Genomic DNA, 19283 nt, shown 5'->3' with positions numbered 1-19283 from the left:
ATTATAAGTTACTCTTTTTGTATATATAGCTTTTAGATATAATAATTTTTTTGGACCATTGCAATATTTATATACTTGTATAGTAGCATGACAAAATATCGATCCATAAAAAATTAAGTGCATTTTACAGATTTTAAATTTGAGGGTTGTTTGCATTTTTTTTTTTTTCATTTCCATTGTTCTCAATATATATATGTATTATAGTAATGAGAAAAAAAAATTATGCAAAAAAAAAAAAAAAGATATTACAATTTAAAAAGCTGTAATGATCCTAAAAAAGGGTTTATTTTTCATAACTAAAAAATATTTATAATTACTTTTTCTTTTGATTTTGGGGTGAAACGTGATTTAGACAGGCTTGGTGAACAGAACGTATCATCTGTACTGCTAAACTCATGAATGTGGATATTAAGCAGTGGTGAAGCGAGGCTGCAACCCCGACACACTCACTGTTTCTGAACTCTCTGTGTTGATTGCCAGTTATCACCTCTCTCTCTTTCACAGACACACACACACACACACACACACACACACACACACACACACACACACACGTGTTACTCACTGATGGAGCGTCTGTGTTCAGATTTGGTCTCTTTCGGTTTAAGTTTGGTGGGTTCACAGGTTGGTCTGGACAAGCATTCTATGCTGTTGGACCTGTGGAAGGCCGCTCTACCACAGCTCTGGCCTCCAGCTCCACTCGACTGCACCACAACATCATATAAAAGATTCATCACTTAGATGCAGAAATAACATCCAAAAAATGTTGCTATTTGAAGTATTTATCCCAGTGTTAGATGTTTAGCTGCTTATCCATTAGTGCATTTAACCATTTATTTACCTACCCATATTTTAAAAATATAGTTCTTCATATATAGTATCAGTAAGACCCACAATTAAATTCCCCAATGAGTACATGCTAATGTAAAAATGTATAAAAGCTATTTTGTCTTTTAGCAATTAACTTACCAGACTATCCGCTGCTTTCTTGATGGCATCATGCCATTTAGAGATGGTTGGAAAGTGATCTGCCTGCAGCAAAAACTCATGACCATTTGAGGTGGTTATCTGTTTGCAAAAGACAGTTGAAATTAAAGTTTAAAAGTGGCATTTAAACGAATACAGCTAGCAAGCTAGCACGTCCCCTGCCAATAACAGACCTATGTATTAATAAACTGTACTAAATCACAACTCTAGAACCGAATATAGCAAAATAGGCTAGTATACAATCTTGTATTGCTTGCTTTTTCTAACTGTAAATGTAACCAAATAAATGTTAGTTTTCTGAAGAAATTAATAATTTTATTCAGCAAGGACACAGTTGGTCAAAAGGGAAGAAATGTTTTTCGAGGACCAAATCAGTATATTAAAATTATTTCTGAAGGATCGTGTAAAACTCAAGACGTAATGAAAAATGACTGCTGAAAATTCAGATTTGCCATCACAGGAACAAATTACATTTTAAAATATATTCAAATACAAAATAGTCTTAAAAAAAAACAAAAAAAACACACATTTTAAAACATCTTACCAAACCAAAACTTTTAAAGAGTAGTGTATGAGAAAAAAGAAAATAAAAAAACACTTTTTTCACATTAAAAGCTAAAAATGCAAAGTCACAACATTGTGTGAAGACGGTATATCTCAGGGATACAATTACACAAAAAAAAACAAAAATATAATAAGATGGAAAGTGAGAAATCTCACATGCACTAAGCCTTTTGACAAGCTATTAGTTTGATACCTGACTAAACATTAGACTTTTTTTGACAAAACATCACATGGCACAGTCGCATAGAATAAGTGGCCTTCCCAGAAAAAAAAATGCAAGCAAACACCAATGCTAAGGTCAGAGTTGTCAAATACTGTTGCACAGAACAGATACTTGTTATTTTAAAGAGAGCTGACACTGCATATTTCAAAAACCATTTTAGAGAGTGGTCAGTCTCTAAAAATACCAGGCCGGGTCACAGAATACATTTCTCCTTCCCCCCATACAGTCACTCCACATAGACGTCCAAAGTTTTTGCCTGTTTAAAACAGACTTTTCTGACTTTGAGAGAGGGTGGCAGGGGGAATCAAGCAGTCTCTTTGGGGATGGAGTGAATATAGAGGGAATGGTTAGGGGCACAATTCTTGTCAGAGTGCATTTGCGATCCCTCTATTCTTCAGAGTGGAACATCCGAGAGAGCATGTTTGTTCTGAAGCTCCTTCTTTCCTGGAGGGTGCCTGCGGACATGACAGTAATAGTTTGTATTGGGGTGGACTTGTTGGAGTCCTCGTTGGCGGTTTGAACGGGTGAAACAGATCCACTTTAATGAAGGATGTTTGTGCTGTAGGTCATCAGAAACTTTCAAATGGCAGTTTCATTTCTCTTTCTGGTTTTGCTGTCGTACAATGTGTGAAGCTTGTGCAAATCAGTCCCCTTTTATGCAGAGTCAACGGATATTTGTATGCATGTGACAACATCCTTTTTTCTCATTCTTTTCGGACATTGAACATCAAATGAACCGTATGACGTACTGCCGTTCGACTTTGATTCAGAAGAAAGCGCAGTGATAATGTTTCACAACCCAGCACGCAATGTATCAAATAATTCAAATAGTATTTCAAAGCCAAACCAGCCTTAATAAATTCAGCACCAAAGCTCAATCAAGTTAAACTGAAACACATTTGATGTCTTTCAAAACAGCTCATCCTGTAAATCAAGCTGTTTCAAAACCAAACGTCGCATTGGTCTCTGATTTCAAGAAGATTATCTGGCTGATGAGTCATGAGTTCTGTCCATTCTGCTTCTGAAAAAATGATAATCATCTTTCCAACTACCCATTGCTATATTCACCAATACTTCCCCAGAATCAAGCTCTCATAATTTATGCTACGTTTCATCTCTGCATGTGGTGATGTCCATGGAAAAGAACAGCCCATAGATGCAATGCCAATGTTAGTAGTATGCATATTTATATTTCTATGGACAGTTAATGCTGTTATGGACAGCCTTCACAACAAACCTTGCACATTTTTACTGCTGTTGTACTGGGATTTATGATTTTCATCTATCTCACATCTCCTAACTGCCATTTATTTTGTATATAAGTAGCTACATATTTGTTTTTCTTTTTTAGAGAAATGCAATGTCTATTCACTTTCGGCATCACTCCGTATATGACATAATGAACTTTTTGCATTAAAAAATAAGTTACATATTCAACATACTATTACAGTCCTGGTGACTTTAACCATGACTGTCTCTTATTGCAGATAGCCTGGATAGTCTGTTACACAATCTCTCCACTATATATAATGTTTTGCAAGAATATTATTGGTCAGGAAAATGGCAAAGTGGCAGAGGAGCTGATTGGAAAGCAGGGACTGGTGGAAAGTTTTGTGTTGCACGAGTGGAAATAGAAAGAGTATAACATAAAAGCACTACGCTTTTAATCACAGTGTTTAACTGGGCTCTCACTTTGACTCTTCATTAATGTTTAATTATGCAGAGTGCTACAAAAACCAGAATGCCATTTGTGACTTAACATTTGTGTTTTGCTGTTAAATTAAACATTAATTTGAAAGCTACATAAAGACACAACTCAACTTTGAAGCGCTTTAGATAGGAGGGTTAATTATCTCCAATTTTCCACAACTCCTGAGATGGGTCTTGCTGAGAGAGCTATCGGCTTCCCAGAAAAAACAAAAGCAAAATCAGAGGAAATGGAGGAAGATGCACTGCGTTTCCCTGATGCTTTCTCGTGCACACTGTTTAATTCAATGCTTCAGACTGCATAGGCCAGATAAAAATATTAATAATAACAATGACAGAAACAAAATCTTTTTAAAATGTTTCACAAGCCGGAAATACATTTTCTGTAACCTACATTCACCAGATTGCAATTTTAAATGAGCAAGCTATTCTCGTAAAGGATTGAACCATCAGTGGATTAAAATTGTGAGTTGTAACATGCAAATACAAAAACTTCCACAAATGAACATCTGAACTAAAAGTTAAGTTAGAAATAGCATAATAATGATAAATAACACAGAAGCAAGCAGTGCTAGTTGTCACCCTGGGAAGATGTCACAAGGACTTTTAATGTGTTCTCTCTAGCAGTGGTTTTGTAGGTTGGTTTAAACGAGTGTTTCTTAAATTGAAAAACAAAAAGTGAGTTCTTTATTTTTCCTGAGCAAGAACTATTTGTCCTGAGACACTGTAAATTGTATGCTCTTGCAAAGAGAGAGTGATTTTGCTGCTCTAATCTCCTTTGTAATCTGCTGTCTGAATCTCAAATCCTTCTGTTCACCCCATGATTATTACCGAATATAAAGTATATTTTTTTGTTATGAATACTGAAATTAATGCTCAATACAATGTAAGCAGCTTTGAGGGCAAGCAAATACCTTTCCCTCAACTCTCTTGCAAAGTGGTCTTAAGAAAAAGATTGCATGATCGCAAGCTTAGAGGTACAGTAATATATTTCATATCTACAGTAATATATTTTGTCTCTTGGAAACATTTTATCATGTCAGCATCATTTATTTTTAATACATAAAATGTCATTTATGTCTTTTGTCTATTGTTTTACCATTGTCTCAGATAATACATTTGAAAAAAATATGATAACTCAGCTATTTCAAATAACTCGAAATAAACCTCTTGAACTGACTTAAAAAAAAAAAAAAACAGCGCATTTCAAATAAAGCTGTAATTTTGTCAATTATGCAAAAAGAGCAAAAATATTATTTTACTGTATGTATTTAGGGTACATAAATAGCTATCTGCAATTACGAAATTTTTGCACGATAAAAAAAATTAATGACCTCATGTTGTGTCAATCATGTCATCACTGCTTCCGAAACTTTTGTCCGTCAATAAAAAAAATTCTAATCAGTTTAGAATTAAAGAATTTCCCCAAACCAAAAAATCATTATAAAACCTTTGTTTTAAACAGTTCTTTAAAAAAAAAAAAAAACGCATATGAACATTTAGTAGTAAGTTTTTTTTGTTTGTTTGTTTGTTTTGTTTTTTTAAGTACAAAAAAATTATTTGAGTTGTGGTGGAAATGTTTTGAAATAAATACATACATAAATAGTGAGAGAGTGAAAAGTGTTTTAAACAAGTGGATATGACTAGAAAATTAATTGAAAAATTCATTCATATCTCTTAACATGTCAATCATCTGGGGACAAAGAAACAACGTCAACCTTTAAAGTACTTTTTAAAGACTGATCCTTCCAAGTGCATTGTCCTAACATTGCTTACAAAACGTTAAATACGCTACGCCTTCAGCCTGCAATGTCATTCGGATCAAATATATTTTGATAGAAATAAAAACAAAGTCCAGCACTGAGTGTCCCACTACTGTGACAGTCAGGTTAAGGCTGTTTACATGTACCACAATGAGTGACAATCTAAACAACATCCTGTAATTAGACAATACATCACTTCATTAGCTCAATTCTGTAAAGTGTCCTTTCAAGAGCATGATACTTAGTGGTCCTTCTAGGCAAGCCATTCAAAGCGCCAGATCTCTCCTGCTCACTGTAGGCCTGTCAGTCTGTCATAATCTGCAGTAAACATGCCCGAAAGGGGCTGCTTACATGAGACACGAGATCTGACAGTGTCTGGCCAAAGATCTTCACTTCCATGAAAAAGTTCAGGAGATGGTGTATGGACATGAACCACATGCTGCTTATCAAACATAGCAATAGCCTCTGCTGGCCTCATTCCAAATGGTACAAATTGGTTCATAATTGCTACTTATTCTCTGCCCACTTTTTGAGGAAGGATTAATTTGTTCATTTATTTTAACCCTGTCTGACTTTAGTCAAGGATTCCCCCTTTAACTCATGTTAAATTTACACCGCATGCTTTAAAACCATAACATTATCCACTAATAGTTTGTTGTTGTAGTTTATGATACACACAAAGGGAAAATGTAAAACTACAGGTGAAAGGACAATGCAGCGCTTTGAGTTTTAGCTCTGCTGTCTCTCCAGCTTGACACCACATGCCGGCATATGATATTTCAATCAGCCTCAGATGTTTCCTCTTGATACTCAAACACTCATGCCAGGCACCTATTGTCAATAATACGAGACAGTTGTAAGGTCTTAGTGCACTCGCTTTTGTGTAACAGGATTGCTGGATTTGATAGACTTTTTCACGCAGGTGACACAAACGCGGACACGATGAGACTTGGATTTCCATTGTCTGAATTTTTTTGTGAAAACTGATAGGCTGATGCGGGAAAGTTCTTTGGTTTTCAGGATGAATGTTTTGGAAGATAATACTTTTCTGTGGGTTGTTTAGTACAAGAAAAATAATCTGTATTTGATTTGTTTCACACAGGTAAGATTTCTGTCATTGTTTACTCTCTCCCTTATGTACGTCAAAACCTGTATAACTTTCTTTCAGCTGCAAAAAAAACAAAAGCAGATATTTTTACAATGTTACAATGAGTAAATGGGGTCCAAAATGATGTTGGACCATATAGACTTTAATTGTATGGAAACAACATTGAGCCACGTTATCTTCAATTGCATGGACAAAAAAACACCCTTTTTTTTATATCTTCTTTTGGTTTCCATAGCAGAAAGAAAGTTAAACAGGTTTGGAACCAGTGTTGATATTGTTAAAAAATCTGCAATTTAAATAAAACATTATATAAATAATAGATGAAAAATGTATGCTCAAAAAAAATTACAATAAAAAAATAATTAAAGCTAAACAGAAATATATTTAAAAAAAAATATATATATATATATCAGTGAGTAATAAAAAATGACAGGGACATTCTGAAAATAAAACCTGAAAGTATGCAAATAAAGTTCATTCAAAAAAGAAAAAAGAAAATATACTAAAAGTACACTGTTTGAAATGAAGGTAAGTAAATGATGGCAGAATTCACAATTTTGGGTGAACTATTCCTTCAAGACTATACAAATGATCAAATTAGAAATGCAGGATCAAGGATTTCAATTTTAGTGCTATGTTAAGTTTGATGTGATTTGCACAAATGTGAATAAGTGCATACATGCTAGAATCAGTTGTTTCAGTGGCCTTTCTTTGAAAGAAATGTGGTGTTCTCAACAGCTCTAGAGTTTCATCTGTGTAGGAAAACAGATTTAGTTTTGTGGGAGCTTTGAAAGTGATAAATGCATATGGCTCCCTGGGTTCATAACCCTTTTAAATGAACCAGAAAGACTGTGTGAGTCAAACCACTGAACAACAGCGTGATGAGAATTTCTAGTGAAGGAGATTCTTAGTTCAAGAAGAGAAGAAGTGCATCTTGATTTTTACTCAGTACTTGACATAAATGTTATGTGCTTTGCCACGCATCACAGAAGAATGAAAGATTTATATTACATTGATCAAAAGTGACAGTGAAGACATTTACAATGCTTCAAAAGTATTCTGTTTCAATTAAAAAAAGTGAAACTATAATATTTATCAGAGAATCTTGAGGGGAAAAATGTATCATTGTTTTCAATATTAATGATAATAATTTATTTTTGAGCAGCAAATCAGCATATTAGAATGATTTCTGAAGGACCATGTGACACCAAAGACTGGAGTAATTGCTGAAACAGCTAAAAATGCAACTTTGCATCATCAATAAATAACATTTTAAAATGCATTTAAACAGAAAACAGCTATTTTAATTTGCAATAATATTTCCCAACTTTACAGCTTTAATTGTAGTTGTGATCAAATGAATGACGCCTTGGCGAAAAATAAAAAAAAATCTTAGAGACCCGGAACTTTTGAACAGCAGTTCATGTCTTAAGCAAAAGTTATATTCTAGCCCTCTGCACACTTTCTCAATTTCCATATTTTTGTCCATTTTAAATATGTTAATTTGCAAACATGCTAAATACAGCACCTCCAACGTTGTGATTGCGTGCGATTCAAGGCTGCTAAATTTCAACTGATAAATGCTGTAATCCTGGTATTAGTAGAGATATAAGGATCTGCACCAGCATTTAAGGTTAATATCGGTGGTGACAGAAGCACAAAAAGGAATGAAAGTCAACTCCAGATGCTTAAGACACTGATCAAAACCTCCAATGAAAGAACGTGAACTTCCTTAATCACAACTATCCCTCATCTGACTCAAGTGTTTTGTCTTGCCCTAAGCCGAGCAGATCTTCGAGACCTCGGCTGAATGCCTCACAGATTGCAAATCTAACTCTCCACGCTGCTGAATTAACGAGCCTCCACACTAATTTCTAATCCCGGTTGAGGTTGATTGACAGCGGTGGCAGACTACGAAATGGCTTGGTACCATCATTACAAGCACTTTTTCTGTGTGAGAGTTTGGGATTATTTAAGATTACTGTTTAATGCCTTTTTAATCTCTCCTGCAGAAAAAAAAAAAAGATTTCTGGGCAAAATACTGGACAGCAAGTACAGTGGCAGCGATAAGATATTATAAGTGCGCGATGAGATCGCGATGAAATCGGCTTTTTATCCTCGCTTTGCCTCATTATGTGAGCTAACTCTGCTATCAGTTTATTGATAAGCATTTGGAGCACCCAAAACACCAGCCGAAAGATTATCTCGCTTTACATAAATCCTAATGAAAAGTCTTCACGATAACAATGACTGGACAGAAATGTCAGGAAATGCTTTTGAATGTTAAAGAACTTCGAACCCTGAAAGATCCATCCAGTCAATGTGTGCAGATAAAAGACTCCATATACTTTCTCTTGAAGGTTTTTGAGAGGTATGACACTAGCCCCGACAGTTCTTACCCCGGAGGCCTAGTGAAAGCCCTGGACGCTAAGCAATTGGGTTTCTCTGTAGATGTTTCAATCCCTTGAGACTTCATAAATGTATTGAGCAACTTGGCTAAGCTGTGATCTTACAAGTTTGAGCTTTGAGATAGATTATTAGAGATGAAGCAGGAAGCCCGACTTGTTATTTGCACTTCTCTCAAATCTTCACTATCAACGACAATCTACATTATGTACTAAGATTCAAGTGCAATTATTAGCATTTGCATAGTTTTTCCTGCTTTAATGGATGATAAACAGATGAAAGGATGAACTTTGGCTCATCGCGTCCCACTGTCCTACCTGAATCACGTTTTTTCGGCTGGATTTCTCTGTTGTCCACTCGATTACAGCCCCACACAGATCCACACCATCTGGTTTACCACCTGGTTTCTGTGAAGAAAGTACAATTATTTGAACACGTTTGCCAAGATACTAAATAGAAACACCACGTTTCTCGTGTCTCTTACGTGACTCTGTGAAATAACAAACAACTGACGAGCACAATGTTTTGATACTGGACAGACTTCCTAATATTATATAATAACAGATCACATTTGTCAGGAGATTTTCACATTTATATTTAAAATGCGCTTTGCATGCGAGCGGCAGAAATAACAAGGCTCCACGTCAGTAAAGGGGCTTTTCATACAGTCCTACAGTTTTAATGAGGTGGCAAAAATACTTAACTTCATCCTGATGACCCCTGTGTGTCTTTTGCCCACAGAAATGGCAGAGAGCTCGGGGGCTTTATGGCCACTTGACCATGAGTGATGTTGAAACTAATATAAGTTGACCCCATCGATGGGCTCGACATACCATTTACAAGCATGGCAAGCCTGTGAAGGTAGCAAACCTCTTCTCATCCGAACCTCCTGTCTCTATCATGGCCACATGCTGCTCAAATCAGCAGAATAATAATATGGCTAGAGAGTCCTGTGCATGACGGGTAAATATTTCTTTTTTCAGCAGAGTTTTAAATAGTCAGGATCAAAGGCGAAGTTAAAAAGTGAGAGAAATATGGAAATCATTATGCTTCCCCACCCAGTCGCTAACAGTTATGCTGCTTAATGCACATCTGTAGCTATTCATTAAATTCTGCTGTTTATGTTTCAGTTTCATGATTTTACACATTTATTTATTTTGTTATAAAGGTACGATTTATCTGTTTGACATATATTTTTTTTAACCTAAATACAGGTGCAGTAGCTCTTTTTGTTGGTGTGTGTAAATATGTGTTGTGGTCTTACCAAATTTGCCACGGCTTCTTGTTTGCTCTCTTTATAGAACAATAGTTGATTGGAGCAAAGAACAACCCAGGTTGAAGTCCAGTTTTTCCTGTGAAAATCATCTTTAAAATCTCAGTTTTGTAGACAAAGAAACAGAGAAAAAGTGATAGATAGATAGATAGATAGATAGATAGATAGATAGATAGATAGATAGATAGATAGATAGATAGATAGATAGATAGATAGATAGATAGATAGATAAACAAACCGTAATTTTTTTCCTCCTTCAGCAATTTTAGCTTTGTTCAAATATTCTCCTTTTAAAATAGTCTGTAAACAGTACACAAACACAAAAATAATTAGTCTTCCAGAATTTAAAAACTACAGTAGCTTAAAAAAAAAAAAAAAGGTTTGGAAAGACTGTGGCTGGCTGCTGCTTTTTCATTTATTTTGATGATTAATTTACTGGTTAAAAAAAGAAAAGAAAAGAAAGAACAAGGCGTTTTGAAAACCAGTCTTAAAATGTATTGTGTAATGAAATACTAAACTGTGTTTACACAGCTCAGATTTCCGTTCTTCAAAATAATTATTATGTTATGAACTTTTGTGAGCGTAAATCAGTCACTGCAGGCTCTTCTCGCTGACACATTTAAAAACGTAATTGTGGTAATGGAGGAGGTACGACAGATCATACCTGCGGCCCAACAGAACCATCAACGTTATGCTGAGACTGGTTCCTCCGGTGACGGTTGATCTGAACAAAGAGCATGTGTTGCTAAATGAATACCTCTCACCCAAATAATATCCTGTTGCCTGTTTGAAATTTTGGACTAAGTTATGACCACAATTTTTTTTTTTTTTTTTTTTTTTTTTTGGTAATATAAATCCTGTAATATATAATATAATATTTTACGTATTTATGTATTTATATGTTTTTGGATAAATTTATACGCAACATTCTGTTAAACTACAGAGCATGTCTTATCAGGTTACTTGATTTCTCTTCTGTTTTCTACAGTCACTGCACAAAATGTAATTTACATGCATGTTTACAAGATTTACATATTTGTAAGTAATCTAATATTTAATTTAATTCCATGCATATTTCATAGTCCATTATAATTCTGATTAAAATTACATTTTGTTTCGTTTTTGTATTATTATTATTATTCTTAGGTATCATAAAAATATAGCCTATGACACAAAATGATTACAAGAGTAACAAGCAACACAGATGCACAGCACATTTTCTGCTGTTGAAAAAAACTCCACCATCACAACAGCAGAAAAAACACCCCCCCCTGCACAACAGCTGGCCTGCCCTCCCCCTTCCTTTCTGTGTCTGTGTTTCTAAAAACAGCCATTGCAACAGGAAACTGCAAATAAGGTGTTGCATCTAATGCAGTTTCCCACACTCGTGCAGCATGCATTTCCAGAAAAATCATTTCATTGATTCTGGACCGTGTGATTGCACTCATGCTCACAGGTTTCTGTAGTGTGTCGGGTTCTGGTAGGACCATAGACTTTGTCTGGCTGAGTCTCTCTCCAGTGCTGCTTTGAGAGCTCTTGATCCTCATCTGAACGGCTCCAGGAAGCACCATTGCTGGCTGCTTCTGCATCGCTGTGATACTGAGGAAAAATAATAGCATTAATTCAAAATCTGTCATTTGTCATTTTTATTGGCTTAAAATATAAACTATGCATGAGTCAGACACACAAAATAATCAAAGCATTCAATAAATAATTGCATAAAATTACATTTAACAAATAAAAGCATGTGACAACTTGCTCCAACCTAATATTTATGAAAAATATCCCTGTTCTGAGAACACCCTTCAACCTCTTGTTAAAAATACATTCAGACAGAAATGCAATATATGACATACATTGCCTATATATGTTACCTAATGGATATATTATTTGCAAATAGTGATATATAGACTACATTCGGTTGTTTTCTTTGACATATTTCAATATTGTGTTATTATTTATTTTGCTGTATGAAGATTTAAGATATATAATGGGTTTTGCGTAACTTATATGCCCAGAAATGTATCACACATATAAAAACATATAGGCTACATATTTATATCGACTAGATATATAGATTAATATATGAAATCGTTCTCTAATTTCAATATGTTTCATGTATGTTTCAACTTCACATGAGAATATATTTCATATATGGAGATTTACATTTATTACATTTGCGTATGAGTAGGCCTGGTGACAACTTCCCTGTGTGACAGCTAGCCCCGGTCTTACCTAGCATTGGTTTTATAGTAGTATATGCCTCTGTAAAGTTCTTTTACATGTATCTTGTTCACAAAACTCTGTTACTGGAGACATCAAACTAGAATTGCAGGCAATTCCACTGCAGTTCAGTCATTTTGATAAAATCATTACAATTTTTCAATATATCAAAATGCAACTGGTACTTTCAAGACATGGACTGAATTCACTTCCAGAATTATTTTCATCTAAGCTACAATAACATAAATTTCAGCTTTTATAAAATTTTTATATATAGTGATAAACAGACTACATTCAGCTGTTTTCTTTGACATATTTCAATATTGTGTTTTTATGTCAAATGTTTATTGTGAACTCATGTCACAGTTTTTTATTATTATTTATTTATTTTATTTTTTACAGCATCTAAGCCATCACATTTTAGCATAGATGCACACACACACACACACACACACACACACACACACACACACATATATATATATAATATATATATATATATATAAACATATAAACACTTCTAAAACTCAATATTTTGATAATTTGCCTTCACTTCAAAATAAACAGCCGACTCTTGCAAAACTCTACAGTACACTTCACACTAACTTATTTTTTCTTTTCTTTTTCATTATTGTAGCAGGTTTTAGACAGTGACAATTCTGTCAACCACTAGTTTCCTTTTTTCTTTTCTTTATTTTTTTTGTCACTTTCTTTAAGATAAACTATAATTAGTAAACATGTCATGATCACAGTGTACAGATACAAAGATCAGTGGTCTTTTACAGAATGATGCAAAAATCACATTTTATTACATTAAGCATATACTAATAACTAATTATCCTTATTTTTCCTAATTATATTAATATTATTCTTTTTTATTTTATTTGATTACTATTATTTGGCCATCTGCGGCATTACAAAGACTCTGATTATGTGTATATTTATATTTAAAATATTTCTGTAGTTGATAAACCATGAAATCCACCGTTGCTATGATAGCACATGCATGACAGGAAATTAATAAATCTTAAAAAAAAAAAAAGAACAACGGAAACAGTGGCACTTGCAGCCGTGCATAACGAGTTGTTGTTATTTTTTTTCACAATGGTTTTAACAGTGGGCAACAGTCTGCAATCTCCTCTGTATAAGGGAATTAAATTCCAATAAAAGTAATAATTTAAGAAAATATTCTTATTTTAAACATTCAAATGATCAGTTCTGACATTTTGCCAGGGAAGCTCAGGGAAAAGATTTAGTTCACATCAAAGTCAATACTTTTCATCAGACATTTCAGAAACAAAATATGTTGAACTTCTGACCTGTCATATTGTCATATATCAAAGTCAACGATACTAGTATATCATATAATGGCATATGCATGCATTTAAATATATATGCATACAAATTTGCTATAGATGTGCATGTAAAATAACACATATCTGTCCCTCTACATATCTTATTTTTTTACCTGATATGCAGTAAAGATGTAAGAAATAAAGATCTAACTTAGAAACATGCAGAGAAAATGTAAGCAACCATCAGTAAGCCTTCAGTAACCAGCTGCCACCCAGAAAACATTGCTTTTGTCGCATCACCTCTGTTCATTTCATGTATTCTGTCATTACCCACTGCTGCTGCTGAAAAAAAAAAATAAAAAAGAAGAAGAAAGTGGACACTCGTACCTGGTTCTCGGTCGTATTCCAAAAAAACTGCTCAAAACCTTTTTCAGTAAAGACAGAGAGAGAAAGTGTCGTTTGGAGGAAGTGTACAAGTCACATGGGAAACTCAAGATGTGCATGCATTAGTGCATACATGGGGCTTCTGCTATTACACACTCTTCACTTCCTGAGGCCTGTCGTAACTGTTACAATCAAGATGGCCGCTGTGAACAGATGAAAGGAGATCAGCAGCATTTCAGCCTGAGACATTGCCACAGAAATAGATATGATGGTATATATGAGTGACTCTTATTTTGGAAAAGTTTGGTTAAATTAGGCTTGGATTTGGGACCAAATAACTTGATTTTCATGTCTATAATAAGGTTGAAGGAAGTGATTTCTATATGATTGACATAATGCATAATATTGGAAGGGTTTTTTGTTTTTTGCACTGCATTACTGTGATGACTGCCCACATTATATTGTTCTCCTAAAACTACAGCAAATTTAAAATGTAGTGATGATGTTTCTTTTGTGCTTTCTTTATTCTCTCTCTCTCTCTCTCTCTCTCTCTCTCTCTCTCTCTCTCTCTCTCTCTCTCTCTTATATCTAACCAGTTCACTTGCTATTATTTCCATTTCAGCTGTCTGAGGATGTATATTTAAATATACATTTGGTGCACCATAACCCTATTTGGCTCAGTTCATACAGGAAATAGTATAATAGCATGTGGTTTGAAGCCTCGCTCCCCTCTTAGCCTTTTTAATTTTGCACTAAACTAAAATAAGGAACCCAAATTATATCTGGGGGGTAGATGATGAAGAAGAAAAAGAAGAAGAAGAAGACTTTATTTGTGAGTATTTAATTCGTTATTTTATTATCTATTTAATAAAGGTAATATTTTGTATATTGTAACTGAAAAAAAAGGTTGCATAGTAAAGTAATTATTTAATAGTAAATTATACGTCAAATAGGTTTATTAATAATTTAATTAAAAGGGTTACAATCAAACAATACTGACCTGAGGATAAAAACAATACACAACCGCATCTGTGTAGTGTACTTAGATTCGGCCACTAGATGGAGACAAACACTCACTCACAACATGAGAATCTCATGCGTGCCACTATTTAGATCATAGTATGTACTTTTTATTGGTTATAGTTTTAATATGAATATTTTTGTTTTATTATTTTTATATTACAGATTTATAAATCAACCCACAATAAACAGAACTGTATGCACTGTTAAGATCACACCGAAAAGATCAAATTGGAGAATGTTCAGAGAATTGCTCTTCTTAGTGGGATTTTCTTTCAGAGTTTTGAAAAGTTACATGATAGCTGGCTATATGATAGCCATTATGTCTTAAAGTATCAAGGAAAATTTGACTCCTAGTGAAACGATTTCAGGGTGAAATATGATCCAGACAATCTTGTCAGATTCACTTGTCAGGTTTTTTTTTTTGTAGAGCTTAAAGCAGCTTAAGCAGGTAATATGATACTATAAACATAGTGCAGTACTATAGTATTGATCAGTGCAATGAATAAGTGGCACAAATAGATTATGCACTACACATAAACCAAAATAAAATACTACAGTACTTTATTTCAAAAAGGCTGACAGCCCTTGCTTTTGGGGGGGGTACCTGGGGGTTGTGGGGGGGGGGGGGGGGGGGGGGTACCTGCTTACTAAGCCCACAGCCAGGTCTTAAATTAATTTAATTCAGTTTAACTTTTTTTTATTTTCAAAAAGACAGATTTGACAGAACTATAAGATATGTATATTTTACAGATCACTCCGTATTGTTAATAATAATGTGTAATTAATATGATGTATATTAAAATACACATTTCATACATACAACATAAAAGAAACTTTCTGATTCTTTTATGTTTCTTTCTTTGATAATTAATAATAAGTAATAATTTATTCTTAACCCTCTGATTTATGATCAATAATGCTTGTCTAATTTCAGTTATTCTGAATGAAGATTTTATTTTTTATTTTTTTTTGTCCCATTTTCCAAATCCCTGTAAAGACCTGTATTAATCATATTGGCAAACCTCCCCTCTTTAAGAATGAAAGCGTGGACATGAGCTAATGTTTCAATGTGCAGGAGGTGGGGGACTGTTAGACAGAAAGAATTAAAGGCAGGAATGTGCTGGAGTTCACAAACAATGTCAGATTGTATTACGGCCGCAGGGGCGTCACCCTGTGAGCGAGGTGCTGTGTGTGAGTGGGGTTAATCCACTGTTTATGAAACACACAGGGTGAATAGCCGGCCCGGTCACACTCAAACTCCACTGCTGTGTGATGTATGTTTGCTCTGTCACTTCATCTTAGAGAGAGCGAACGGCTAAATGAGACAGAGGAAGAGAAGAGGGACCAAAGGCTTTTTCTTTCTCTTTAACAGTGAAGACAGGTGAACAGGATCTTTAAGCCCCTTGATAAACAAGCAACTTTTGAAACAAAGCCCTGGGCAAATAAGGAGAGAGAGTTTCAGAGAACATCTTTCGTCATGAATATTTTGAAAGGTGTTTAGGTCTAAGGCCGAGGCCCGGTGGTGTGTTTAGACCTCGTTCCGTGTCTCCGCCGGGACATATGGCCAGTGCACTCGGTTCCCATGTCTGAGTCTAGATTAAACCCTGAACCAGAGGTGTGTTAATCCCAAACAGCACCTCACATTGACAGAACTGGGGCTCTTTGATCAGACAAAGAGAAAGAGAGATTGAGTGGAGGAGGGGATAGAGAAGAGAAGAATGGAACAGAAAATAAAGGCCTCAAGCCTTAATAATTCACAGAAGGTAAAATCATGGGAATTTATATGAGGTAATTGTACAAACCTAAAGCTAGGCATGAAGTCCAACTGCTTACCCAAATCTCAAACTGAAATCTTGTTTGAAAGCTGTTCCTTTTGAGCTTATTTGTACAATATTTTATAATTTCATCATTGCAACCCATTTTTATGATTTGTGATGAGAGATTGCGCTTGCAGTCTGAAAAGCAGTGAATACAATAAATGCACTAGTGTTCAAAAGTTTGGGGTCTTCTTTTTTTTATTAACATTTTTATTCAGCAAGGATGCATTTTTATTGATAAAAAGTGACAGTTAAGATTTTAACATAGTTACAAAATATATCTATTTCAAATAAGTGCTGTTCATTTGAACGTTCTATTTATAAAAGCATCCTGAGAAAAGGTATCATGGTTTCCACAAAAATATTAAGCAGTACAACTCTTTTTTTTTTTTTCAACATAATAAGAAAAAGAAGTAATGATGCTTGAGTTCCAAATCAGTATATTAGAATGATTTCTGAAGGATCACGTGACACTGAAGACTGGAGTAATGATGCTGAAAAATCTGTTTTGCCATCACCAGAATAAATTTCATTTTAAAATATATTAAAATAAATAAATAAACATTACTTTAAACAGTAATAATATTTCACAATATTACTGTTTCTAATGCACTGAAAAAAATAGTGACAAAACTCAGAAAATTGCTCAGAAATTACTCCAAAATCGCAAACGAACCGTTTTTAATGTTCTTGAACGACGAGTTAGTTTGTTATTGAAAGAAAATTTACAGACAAGAGTCTGTTAAAAAAAAAAAAATGTGTTGATTCAATAGCAGGAAACAGAGCCCTCAGTGAGTACAGACACGTCTATGAGGTCTGGCGTGAGAAACTCCTGTTCACTGAACACACACACACACACACACACACACACACACACACATTTACTAACAACCATCAGCTTATATGCTGTATATACAGTAAGCATGAATATATGATGAATAACAATGTCCTCCAAAAATCTCTTTGTAGTGACATAGAAAAGCATTAAATGTGATAAAAATGTATCTGTTTGTCTGTCTAGCTAGCTAGCTACCTTATCTTTCTCATAAGAGCTGGTGCTGGTGCGGCCATTTGTAAATTTAATGTCTGGCTTTCTAATCCTAATTATGAACACAATGGTTTGTAGTGCAAACCGTTTCACCGTTTAATGAACTTTGTTTTTCTTCTTGTTATTTTCCTAAAGCGGTTAATGAACCGGAAGTCTCGCACATTAACAGAAAACGGCTTACTTCCGCGTTGAAAAATAAGGTGGATAGGCCTGGTTACAAATCAAGACTGACAGTGTGATGCTGGTTGTCCACTAGAGGGCAGCAAAGTCCAGAACAGCCCTGCTGACACATACACGACCCTACCGCTCTCTCTTTCCAAAAACCAGACAGATGGATGAAATCGATTTATATTTGATGTGTCTATGTGTGTGTGTTTTCATATGTATATGTGCAAATTTTATATGTATATGTCAGAAATCATAAACGTGTTTTTGTTAATATCCTGCCTTGTCAGATCCACTTTTACTCTCTAAGAGTCACCCTGTTGAGTCTCTCTCTTAGCTTTAACATGAAAGGAGAAAGTGTGATATATACACACACACACACACACATACACACATGTGCTCAGGTTGGAGTCCATTAAAGTCATCGCCCCCTCTAGTAAACGTCCAGTGTGTCAGCGAGGTCACAGAAGATCAAATCTCCTCAATGCAGCTCATCTCGTCACAGAAGCAAACTTCTACCTCTGACCCCCTGACAGCTTTGAACTCTGACCTCATCTTCTTAGAACTCTCCCTCTCTCCCCTTTTTTTCTTTCTTTATGAGCGAGGAAACAAAGCCATTCTCAGGACAGGACCGGAGGAAGAAAGATATTATCATCTACTTAAAAGGGCTTTATTCATCCGTCATATGACCAAAAACATGGAGCTAAAGTGCAGTCTGCATAGTTGCATCATATTGGAAACTGCTATCTTGTCAGATTTACAAAAGGACAGTTTTCACATGTTAATAATAATTGATAATGCTAAAAAAAAAAAAAATGTTTATAGAAATATTCAACCTCTGGAATAAAAATTATTGCAATTTGCTACACATTTTACATCTTGTCAATTTGTCATTGACTACAATAGACTGGATGGATGGATGGATAAGTTTCTAATTTATTTCAATACTGTTACCCTTTATTTTCCAAAAAGCCAAACCAGGGAATCTGTCTAATTATTTAGGGTCAACCAGCTAGGCCTCACAAAAATTTCTTTTTTTTTTTTTTTTTTTTGAAAGCCAGAGCCACATTTAAACTCAGTGGGCCTCATCTATGAATCATGAGCAGCATTTCTGTGTATATTAATTGAATGTAATATTTTACATAAGAATTGTTTTACAAACAGTTTACACTAAAATACATTCTGTCAGTGTTTCATGAATGAGGCACAATGTCAATGTGATTTCAAAATAAAGATAAGTTAAACACACAGCCAGCAACACAGCATTTTATCACTAATCAAAACTATCATGAATTAT

At 34.6% G+C, this 19283-nt stretch overlaps 1 protein-coding gene across 1 annotated transcript in view; it reads right to left on the bottom strand.

Annotated features, from left to right (window-relative positions):
- LOC109094757 (rho GTPase-activating protein 15-like) overlaps positions 1 to 14080 on the bottom strand; it is a 33546-nt gene extending 19466 nt beyond the window's left edge. The window contains 8 exon segments of the mRNA XM_042731164.1: positions 566 to 704; positions 970 to 1068; positions 9076 to 9165; positions 10023 to 10110; positions 10270 to 10331; positions 10696 to 10755; positions 11486 to 11630; positions 13937 to 14080. Coding sequence (XP_042587098.1) covers positions 566 to 704; positions 970 to 1068; positions 9076 to 9165; positions 10023 to 10110; positions 10270 to 10331; positions 10696 to 10755; positions 11486 to 11630; positions 13937 to 14052 — 799 coding nt within the window. The 5' untranslated portion in view covers positions 14053 to 14080.
- Positions 14081 to 19283: the final 5203 nt, after the last annotated feature.

The sequence above is a fragment of the Cyprinus carpio genome, chromosome B9 (genome assembly GCF_018340385.1).
Source record: "Cyprinus carpio isolate SPL01 chromosome B9, ASM1834038v1, whole genome shotgun sequence".
In the NCBI taxonomy this organism is placed as follows: Eukaryota; Metazoa; Chordata; class Actinopteri; order Cypriniformes; family Cyprinidae; genus Cyprinus; species Cyprinus carpio.
The sequence above is the reverse complement of the archived record's forward strand: the minus strand, read 5'-3'. Positions and strand labels throughout refer to the sequence as shown.